Source organism: Saccostrea echinata, unplaced genomic scaffold (assembly GCF_033153115.1).
Source record: "Saccostrea echinata isolate AGI-Se365-2 ecotype Australia unplaced genomic scaffold, CSIRO_AGI_Sech_v1 ptg000020l, whole genome shotgun sequence".
In the NCBI taxonomy this organism is placed as follows: Eukaryota; Metazoa; Mollusca; class Bivalvia; order Ostreida; family Ostreidae; genus Saccostrea; species Saccostrea echinata.
In genome coordinates this window covers 6941144-6952500 of record NW_026889769.1, presented here as the reverse complement: position 1 = coordinate 6952500, position 11357 = coordinate 6941144, and the positions used below count along the sequence as shown (strand labels likewise).

Below are 11357 nucleotides of genomic sequence, written 5' to 3'. Positions count from 1 at the left end.
GGAGTTGTTATGTAAAATTTCATTACAAAAGCTCAAAAGATTCTCGATATATCGCGCGGAAACGAAAGTGTTACAGACAGACAGAAAATCAGCTAGACGGACGGACAGATGGACACAGACCCAAATTAATATCCCCCACTTTCAGCGAAAGCAAGGGACAAAAACAACACGTTAAAGGTTTTATAAACAGATAGTATGCGCTATTTACACAGGCATACATGCTGCAAATAGTTATGTTTGTCAATACGAGAATGCTCAAATTCACTGGTATATGTACGCTGTTAAAAAAAACAACAAAACTTTAAATTACCTTAATTATTACCAAGAGCATCTGTATAATCAATAAAGATTTACATTTTGTAAAACTCATTTAAAGCAACAAGTACATTTCTGTTTATAGTCATTTTCCAAAATCTTTTAATCTGGTTTCAATACCTACCAGGGCTGTCCCAAAAAAGTCTTAGACATGGTAAACAATATAGTTTTTTTTCTTTGCCAACATGTCTTTCTTTTCTTGACATTGTAAAAAGCAACATTTAATGGTCATGAATTACAAGTTTCATAAAAAATACTTTAGATAAGAGAATAATATGACATTGAAAATAAAAAAAAACGTATATACATTGTAAGTCTACGCCGGTGCACGAAAGTAAACGTAATTTACCTCCCACAACGTCATGATCAATCTTTTTAAAAATACTGGCCCCTGTGCGCAACACGTCTTTTTGGGATTTCTTTGATTTTTCAATTACACTGGTAAACTAATTTGGATTCAATAATCGTATCAGGCTTACCGGCACCCTAAAATATACTTCACTCGTTACAAGCATATCTTTTGAGATCGTATGAATATTGTTCAACACTATTCCAAAAAATCAACAGATGCATATTTACATACATTTAAATGGGAGATAAACAAGAAACATTCAATAAATATAATCAATAAATTAAAAAAATTTTACAGGATTTATCAGTTCTATTAGTGTAATTTAGTTTCATATTTAACATAATTAAAGGAAATCCAGGTATCCTTAATTTGTACATTTTTTTTGTAAGTACATGTACGAGGGTTGTCCCAGGAAATCGCGAACTTTTTAAATATTTTTCGTTTCACTTATATTTTAAAGTTAAAAATTGGGATGTACCATAATCAACATTTTTTACATCATTCACAGAAATTTCAATAAAATATCTGAATACATAACATTTTTATCTCTGATAAACGAATCATTCAAAATAGCTCCCGGCGCAACACCGACGACGTCAAAACGTAGCTCGTGGAATTTTTGAATTTGTTCAGGAATCGAGCGTCTTTAAAAAATGCGTTCGAAGCATAAACTCGATACTGCATTTGATTTTCTTTTAGTTACTGAGTTATCCATTTCGCAGGTACTACAGTAAAGAATAAATCAAGGAATTAATTCTTTTAATAGACACTTTTCCAACCCCGATCATAAACTTAACTGCTTGCATAGTTAACGGCTGTCTCCACGTATGATGTCCAGCTCTAGACTTTTCATTTTGTCGTCATTTTTGTTGACCTACCAAACGCTTCTTCCATCGGATGACCAGTTCATCCATCTTTGAACCTCGTGTTTGGTCATATGACGTCATATTTTTGTTATTTATGATGTCAAAGTATAAATTTTTTTTACACACGAGTACTCTCCCTAACAAAAATTTACTATAGTTAACTATAGTGAAAACTTTGACACTTTGATTTACTACGAAACTTTACTCGGGAATTTTCTTTGAGATTTCAAAGCTTAAAATCTCTAAAATTCAATAACATGTAAAATTTGGAAATAATATGTGAATATACAACTAATACTTCCATTTAATATGAAAAAAGTGCATTTGTGAAATGAAGAACAAAATATATAACAATCTGAAATCCATAGTAAAATACTTCGATTTACTATAGTTAAAAAACTTTGATACTATAGTAAACTATAGTAAACTTTAGTTAACTTTAGTATTTTTTTTGTTAGGGCTAGATCGTACAGATCCTCTGGATGTAATTTTTGTCACATTATATTTCCGTACAGCCTTATAATACAGAAAACATAGATGGCAATGCTAATTCTGAAAGTCAAGAAATTGCAGTGCGCCGACCACCGATATTTAACACCTTTTAAATGCTGCTTTTAAATGCACATTCCAACCTTATAATATTTAATCAAAATGACGAAAATATCATTTCCTAATATTGTGCCAAAAATGAATAACTTTGGTAAGTTAGTTTATGAAATATTTAAAAAGTTCACGTTTTTCTGGGACAACCCTCGTAGTATAGTTTTGTACCGAAATTTTGTTTCTATGCAAAGCTTAAATGGATTTCTTTACGTTTTTGAGATTACGGAAATTGCCGATCTATTCTTAGTAATTATTTCACACATGAACGATTTGCCGCTTAGTATAAATAGTGTGTCAGGCGCGTGTTGGGTCATTGCGACATTTATTACAAGATTTTTAGGACATACAAATTTCCTTTCCCATCCTCGCCCTAAGAACTATGTAATGTATTTGTATGTACATGTAATATAATTATTATATATGTTTTTTGTTGTCGTAAATTATCATTTTGTTGTTAGGTACTGCATTGAGAAAGATTATATAAATGCAATCTTGTAACAAACGCACCGAACCTAATATGTTTGTGGTTGTTTATTCAAATTAGTCAAGGAAAGATTTATTTTCGGAGGAGTAAACGAGGGAGAAAATAATAGCGACATCTAGCACTGGGATACGATATTTCCATTTTCAACAACTCTTTATACACAGATGGTCTAGTTCCAAACATCCCGGAAAAAGAAAATCTGCATGCCCTACACAAATGTCATTTGATCAATGAATCGGAGAATTATATCCATCTGGAGATGTATTAATGTTAAGAATGTTGGCCAAATTTCACATTAACTCCAAGCAATGTCATACCTGAAAAAAAGAAAAAAGATCGCTTTCAAAATAATCAATATTGTGTATCAAGGATGTTTCCATCTGAATTGAATACCAGCCGAATAATCGGTACATTAAGATGAAGTCATACCATAAATACTACAGTTTTATTCTGTTATTTGCTGTTTAGACAAAAATACAAGAATGTGTTGCTGACTGTTTAAATTTTTTTTTATATATATAATGTATTGTTTTGCAACAGTTTATTTATAAACATAATATTTATTTCTGTTAGGTGTATGACTGTTCATCGACAACAGCTACTGCGGATATTTGCAATTTGTATCAAGATCTGACAAAAGACAATCTAATTTAAATTAGGGTCTGCGATCCAGTTAAATTTTAAATAGATAAGAAAAAAAGTGTGCTTGTACTTTTATGATTCTATTTTTATGTTCGAAAAGCTTACACGAGTTTTGCAAGCTTTATAAATAAATTGTAAATTTTCTAAAACATTGTGATGTTTCTTTCGAACGAATGGTGTTATTCCAGTCTAAAAATGTTTTCACTTGACTTCCTAAATGCACAAAACAACATTATCTAAAGCAGTTGAAAAATGGGGAATATATAGTGATGGGTGTCAGTTAAACTTAAGAGTAGCCATCCCTTATTCGCAGGTCCTCTTACGCCATTGAATGCAATTTAATGAAACTTTCACAACATAGTACCGTTGTGACCTCCTATTTAACGTTTCGATTGGACAGATTTTAAGGTCTTCCAGTGCAAACATGGATTTTCTTAGTATACTTGGGGTAGCCATTACTTATCCTCATCTCCTCTTCCTCCACTGAATAAAATTAAATGAAATTTACAAAGAATCTTAATTAGATTGTGCCATATTGTGCCATCTATTTTACTTTTCCTTCGGAAAATATGGAGGTTGCCATTCTTTATTTAATATAAAGGTAGCCATCTCTTATCTTCAAAACTTCCTATATCACTGAATAAAATTTAATGAGACTTTCACAGAATCTTTCTTACTAAGTGCCACTGTGCACCTTCTGTTTTAGTCGCCAGCGTGGCGCAGTGGTTAGAGTGTTTGCTATAGAGTCGCGGAGTAAGGAGTTGATCCTTACGTCGCGGGTTCAAATCTCACGGTGGGACGTGGAGACCGGTGATTCGGATGAGACCGTATAAACCGAGGTCCCGTGTCGCAGTAGGTGCTGGCACGAAAAAGATTCCTCTGCTTAATGGCCCTAAGTGCCGAGTATACGTCAAAATTTACAGCTCTCCATCAACAAGTGGTGGCATCTCCATATGAGTGAAAAATTCTCGAGAGGGACGTTAAACAACAAACAAACAAACAAAAAATCCCTTCTATTTTATGTTATATATAAGCCAGATTTTAGGGTTTTTCCATTCCTAAACAGACTTTGCCATTAAATTCGATAAAGGGGGTAATTTAAGAAAAATTTAAAACTAAATCATACGGATTGCTCCCGTCCTGGTGGCACGTTTTTTCACCATTGACTTTTTCTTTGGTGTCCGAGGAGGTAATACTGAGAAAAAGAAAAGGCAGTTTATTTTCAGAACTAAAAATTTTATCAAAAGAAATTCATACTAAACACATGATTTGATTCTATTTATGCTTTAGATCTTACAATTAGGTGGCAATTCAAAGCGCGTACCTCAGTTTCCCATCTGTTTTTCTAAAACAGTGTTGTAGGTTTGATTTTTCTTTAATGATTAAAAAGGCAGTCGATGTCGCAAATACCACTGTCAACAGAACAAAAATCAACGATATTACCATCCAAGTATTGAAACTACCGGCAGCCTGTCCTTTCCTTTCTTTACACATTTCCCCAGTTTGACATGGACCGGCGTCTCTTGTTGGTGTAGCAGAGGTAAGTTGTATTTCTGGATCTCTTACAGATATAGATACCACAGATGTAACATTCAGAGTCTTTCCATTAAATGTATTGAAAGCAGAGCAAATATAATTTCCAGAATTGTTGATATGAAGATTTTTCAATAGCAATGAAGACCCGTTTCTGTTCAAGTTTATAGTTTGTTCCTCATCGCTAGCGTTCGTGGATAGGAAGGTCCATCTGTACACTGGCGGTGGATTACTGATGGTAAAACAGTCTAGTTTTACATCATCCCCAACAGAATACACCGATGACGATGGTGTGATCGTAACCACGGGCTTTTTTGGACCATCTAATACATAAAATATACAAGTTTTCATAAATACCGATTAATTCAGCTATTTTAAGATAAACCAAATGCCAGGAAATTCAGTTATTTTAAAATAACCATTTAGCAATATGACTTAAAGGTAGTTTATGTAATCATTCTGCTACGATTTTTTTTTTAGATTTTTTTTTACTCTTTACACATTATTTGTAAAATTTAAGGTCATAACATACCCCAAATTCGGAAAAACTTCCTCGAGTTTGGATTTAAATTTATTCGTTACTGACTAAATTTTATCTATTTTGGCGGATTTCATTTTTCTGCATTGAATTTCCATATAGACACCAAAATGTAGATTTGTAGTGAATGAAAAAATGGGGTTGATTTTGATAGGTAAATTTTAATATGATTTTGTCTGTTAGCAATAATAAAGCCTGTATAAACTGTTTAAAATAAATTATTTGACTTTTTTAGCATTCTTCATTCTTGAACATGATAAATTCGTATCTTATTTCTCTATTTCTAATTAAAACTAAAACACACACCTACACACCCACACCCTCCCACCCACTCACCCCCCCCCCCCCCACACACACACCCACAGAGAGAGAGAATTAATAGTAGCATAAATTCAGATATAATAATCTCAGAATTATTTTTTTTTTTTAACCGAGGAAGGCTATTAAGAAATAATGTATAGTGACGTCTCTACACGAGTGAAAATTCTTGAATGGGACGTACAACACCATCAGACAAAATCGATAATTTAAGCAGGGGGTATAGTCTTGGCAAAAAAAAAACATAACAGTTCTACCAATATATATGTACCCTGTAAACTAAGGAACGCTGTTTTTCTCTGTAGGAATTATTGGAATTAATACAAGTATAAGGTAAAATCATCGACCAATATGGAAGAGATTTTACACGACACGATTAAACATGACAAGACACAGTCACTACAGGAAAATACTTCTCTCGCTCTCTCTCTAAAGAATTTAAAAAAAAAAATGGAACGTAAATAAAGCCTCCGTTTCTTAACAGTTCTTCAATATTGTCCAAATTTCAATAATTTCGAAAATTAAACGACAAATGTACATAATGCTGGGATACGAAAAAAAACTGTTTTATACCCGCAATTAAAAGAAAGTATGTTGCAGTTTGCAGTATAATTTAAAGGATGAAGATGCTACTTTCCGACTTCTCCAACTTTACAATGCATTTAGTCGACTAATCAATTCTATGTTACTTACACAAAACTGAGATTGTCTTTGAGTCTTTGTTTGGTGCTGGTTGCGGAGTAAGGCTATTCTGTGATGAGCATTTGAAAACAGCGCCATTGTCATCTCTGGAAACACTGTACGTTAAGCTTACGTTAAGAAAATTAGTACAATTCTCTGTCTTAATAACAATATTGTTTTTAAAATTTGAAGAGTATATTAATTCTTTTTCAGTTGAATTCCTTGGAACTTTCCAAATTTTCATATTCCCAGGTGGATTTCCGACATCAGCGCTGCATATGAAGCGTATGGATTGATTTTCCTCAAGTTCATTGGAGTGTTCTACGACAAATTCGTCTGGTACAGTTGCTTCAGCTGTTTAATTAACAAAATAAGAAAAAAAGATAATTAAGATAGTACGTTTGTATACTGCTATTAAAAGGATTTTGAATGGCGATCCACACACTGGTAACTAAAATGGACTTTAAAAAAGAAATTAACCAGTATCTAACAAAAGATAAAAGAGAAATCAAATGGAATTAACAGAAAAACTCAAGACAAGTCCAAAGTCTATGAATTTTAGTGTAATCTCTCTAAACGAAAGAACCTTCCCGATTCCGAAAGACTGTGAACATAAATCTGGGAAACATTAGTCATGTTCTCTAATTGAATCTCGTCAGATTTAAACATTGTTTACTTGACTTTATATCCCAGCCAATTAAATATTTATATGAGTTTTATATTTTGTCTGTTTTCGTCATTTATTTGATTAAATGATATTTTCACACATATAACGTTGTTTCTATAATATATATATTCGATTAAGCAAAAAACGAGCTGCGAATTGCCAGTTTTTTTTTTATATGAGTTGTACACAGCAAAATTTTTGGATATAAACAATAACAACTGATCACGCCTTAGTACAAAACATGTTTGACTTTTTTTCCCATAGAAAATATCAATCAACATTTAAGTTTTTTTTCATTTCCAAACCGTATTTTGTCTGATTTGATATATTTTTCAGAGTCTACGGAAATTTACAATGTAAATTACGGGAATTTATAATGTAAATTTTAGTCATTGCTGTAAGCGCGCAAGGGGGTTGTCGCTAATCCAAAGATTACTCAGTTGAACCCCACATGTATAAGCTGATTCGGAACGTGCACTACACTATTACGTTCTTAACGGTAAGCAACGGAAAGAATAATGATTGATCTATATTTGAAGTGGCAGACATTTACATGTACTTAATAAAAAAAAAATATCTGTAGACTTTAAATTGCCTAGCTGAACTAGAGAATTCTTTCAACTCTGAACAAAAGTGATCAATTGATATCTTACCTAGATTGAAAACTATGATATATGTAACTATGTATTTTGAAATAAAATACAAAAACTGATGGCGTTGGTACTGTGGGAAAAACTACTTTTAATAATACCCTTTGAAATTACTTCTGTGAAAAGATAATTCTACCTGAGATCTATGTATCCTAATTTCATTAATAATCAATTGATTAATTGTTTGTTTCTTACATCCAATTTGAGAATTTTTCACTCACATAGAGGCACCACAAGTTAAATATGAAGGTCCACAAATCTTGACCTACCCTAACAAAAAATACTATACATGTAGTTAACTATAGTTAACTATAGTGATAACTTTGACACTATGAAAACTATAGTTAACTATATTGATAACTTTGACACTTTGATTTACTATAGTGATCATTATGACACTATAGTGATAACTATTAAAACTTTGATTTACTATAGTGATCACTATGAAAATTTTGATTTACCATGGTGAAAATTTTGATTTACTATAATAGTGATCACTTTGAAAACTTTGATTTACTATAGTGATCACTATGACATTATCGTGATCACTTTGATTCACTATGGTGATACATTTGACACTTTGATTTACTATAGTTAACTATAGTAAACTATAGTTCACTATAGTATTTTTTGTTAGGGTATGCTTGGTGCCTACGTCAACAGCAGTGAAGCTTTGCCGTGCCAACGCTTACTTGACACGGGACCTTTACATTTGTCATATTCTTTATTTTGTATCCCTTTCATCCAGTAAATAAGTAAATTCAAAATTTAACACATGACATGACACATTGTTCTTAAAATTACCTTGGAATATGACCGATGTTTGGTTTTGTTCATGTTCGATAGCATCATTTACATAATACTCTATCCAACATTGGTACAATCCTTCATCGCTACAGACAGCATTATTTAGAACCAATGTAGCTCTTGTGAGGTTTTCATGTGGTGCTATAAGGTGTGTTCTGTTTCCTAGCGATTCCTTGAAGTCACGGTGAATACTTGGGTCTGGTCCGCCAGGAATCGAAAAATAAGCAACATCCACATAACCATTAGAACTTTGTTTTTGCCATTTGATTTTTCTATCTGAAATTTCCTCATTGTCCTCTCTAGAGTATCTACAAGGAAGTGTTATGTTTGTGTTCCTTTGTAACTTTACTCTAACTTCCAGTGGTGTCGATATTTTGAGCAAGCAAGCACCTAATACAAAATTAAATTTATCCTGCAGTCAATCACTCCAAAGATCCATAATGTGAATCTATCGAAAAATTCATTTTAATATGCAAATGGAAAGATAGAGCTTCCTTAAATAATACAATATGCATACTCAATTTATGAATTGTGGACGTGGATTTTTTTTTTTTTTTTTTTGAATCACAAGATCGATTAAGATTTATTTTACAAAAGTAAGCCAATTAATATCAAAGAAATAATTATGTTACTGAATATATAATTCTACTAAGATAAATTCATTTAAGTCTGTATATTGATCAATTATACACTTAAATATTTGTTTTAGGAAGGAAATTGTGAGAAAAGTGTATATTAAAAAATTCTGTTATTTGACAAACACTTAGGAAATATTGTTTTGAAAATCAGTAACACGATTTGAGTAAGGGAGGTGAAATCATGGATCGTTGAATAAAAGTGTACTGGATATTTTGACATCCCATGCATAAATGAAATACGAGAAAGGATTAAAATAAAATAAAACCCTACCATTTGCCAGAAGAAGGATGAGAATAATAAGTATTGTCATCTTTTTTGTTGTATCCAGATCGCTCAATCAACACCTTTCTGTAGCTAATCAATATATATATATATATATATATATATATATATATATATATATATATATAATATAATATAATATAATATAATATAATATAATATAATATAATATAATATATAATATAATATAATACAATATAATATAATAAAATTTCATTATTTTTATAGAGTATCCCACGAAACATATCTATTTCACTTGTGCTAGGATTATTGAGTATTTCAAGGAACGCATGTGTTTTCTAGTAAAATTAATGATTTATTTAGAATGATCATCTGTTAGTATATAATTTCTATGTGATAATAAGATATCATGTCTAAGGATAACTAGCTCTAACTAGCTTAATTTTTTTTTTTTGGAAAAAAACAAAAAAACAAAAAAAAAAAAACAAAAACAAAAACAAAAAAAGGATGTCTCACTACTTCCCTCTGACGAACAAAATAGAATTTAGGACATGGCTCGAAAAATCCCCAGAACTGCAAAACCATGTTAATCATATTTGAAATTGAGGCATCCCTATGTTGTGAGAGAGAGGGGGTAGCATGAGGCTACAGTATAGGGTTAAAATTTATCCTGGGATTAAAGAGAGAAACTCTGTTAAAATTATCTAATGAGAGCAATAGGAACAAGGTGTCTCAAAGAACCAGTTTATTTTAAATTTTTAACATTAAAAATTGGCCAAATTTAATTGATTTAAATGTCAAAGAGTTATCCCCCGGATAAGATGATGCGTATACATATCTTTACCTTAAATCTCACATAGAGAAGCCTTACCTCTCTTTGGAACAGATTTTTGCCATTCATACTTTTATTGCAGGAAGGAAGCAGAATAGCTCTTTTGAAAAAAAGAATGGCTAAATTTGGTCTCAGTTCCTTTTGTTTAATATCTAGACTATCCGGCTTCAATGAACATGGAAGGTGAAATAAAATTTTGAAAGGTTTCAAATGTATTCAATCATAGTGAGATTCTTCAAAAGTAATAAAAACTCGACACATCTATATCATGGTCATTATCCATAGGTACTGAATTTGAAAGTAAATGTTACATATTTTTCACCCTTCACCCGATTAGGTCATTGTCTCCACCCAAAAGCAAAATGTATACTGTCAATCTCACGGTACATCATTCCTGCAAGCTTGGTCCAGTGTAGAATTTGCAATTACTCAGGAATAAATCTGCTCCAAAATCTCTAAATTGACCATTCATAGATAAAATACAGAATCTGAAGCATCTGAAGCATATTCGGTATAGTAAACATTCGTAGCAAAATCATTTCTAAAGGTTTGGTCCATTTAAGAGTTACAATAAATTGGAAATTGATATCTTTTTTTTTTTTAAATCTGGCCTGATTTTTAAGTTTGCCAGAATTAAATGGATCTGCTCCAAAAAAACGTCGTGGCCACTCAGCAGGAAAATATACATCAGAATATGGCACCAGTGTTTTTTCAAAAGAGGAAAGAGTTCAAAAATTAAATTCGCTAAAAGTTGCGATATCTGAAAAAAGTATTTTACTCTACAAAAACTCTACAGCATTACATCAAAATGTTTTACATGACCTTCGGCTTCTCCTTGACATATTTTTCGAAGTGATTGGAAACTCTTTAGATATATCTTGTTCAACGGAAACACTTTGTTTTTTTTTGTTGGTTTTTGTGATCAATCAAGGAAATAACTCTTACAAGTATGTCTAGCGTTTGTATCTCTATATGTGTTGGCACATTTATATTTATTTTCCAGAGTAAAAACTTCAAGAAAACGGATATTTTTAACGTCCTTTATGGTGTGACCCATATCAACAACTTTTGGTTAGGTTCATCAGGGTCAATTATATCTTTTCAGAAAGGTCGAAGTGTTTTTCTATGACAATCCTTTAAGAGACTGACAATGGTGCCAAATTTGACCATTTCAACCCAATCTTCAA

General features: G+C 31.8%; 1 protein-coding gene and 1 long non-coding RNA gene across 2 annotated transcripts; both read right to left on the bottom strand.

Moving 5' to 3' along the window:
- Positions 1 to 2652: 2652 nt before the first annotated feature.
- Positions 2653 to 4671, bottom strand: LOC133190013 (uncharacterized). The gene is made up of 3 exons (XR_009721549.1): positions 4587 to 4671; positions 4389 to 4457; positions 2653 to 2937 (listed from the first exon to the last, which is right to left on the bottom strand). It is a non-coding gene; the product is annotated as an uncharacterized LOC133190013 (long non-coding RNA).
- On the bottom strand, positions 3718 to 10235 carry LOC133189862 (carcinoembryonic antigen-related cell adhesion molecule 1-like). Its single transcript, XM_061325256.1, has 6 exons — positions 10210 to 10235; positions 8454 to 8764; positions 6345 to 6686; positions 4587 to 5118; positions 4389 to 4457; positions 3718 to 3745 (listed from the first exon to the last, which is right to left on the bottom strand). The coding sequence occupies exons 1-6, from the start codon at positions 10233 to 10235 to the stop codon at positions 3718 to 3720; spliced, it is 1308 nt and encodes a 435-aa protein (XP_061181240.1).
- Between the last annotated feature and the right edge of the window lie 1122 nt (positions 10236 to 11357).

Coding starts and splice junctions, on each gene's coding strand:
- LOC133189862 (XM_061325256.1), bottom strand. CDS start 10,235: ATGGCAAAAATCTGTTCCAAAGAGAG. Junction 5,119..6,344: donor AAAGACAATCTCAGTTTTGT/GTAAGTAACATA, acceptor TTTATGTATTAG/ATGGTCCAAAAAAGCCCGTG. Junction 4,458..4,586: donor AAAACAGATGGGAAACTGAG/GTACGCGCTTTG, acceptor TCTTTTTCTCAG/TATTACCTCCTCGGACACCA.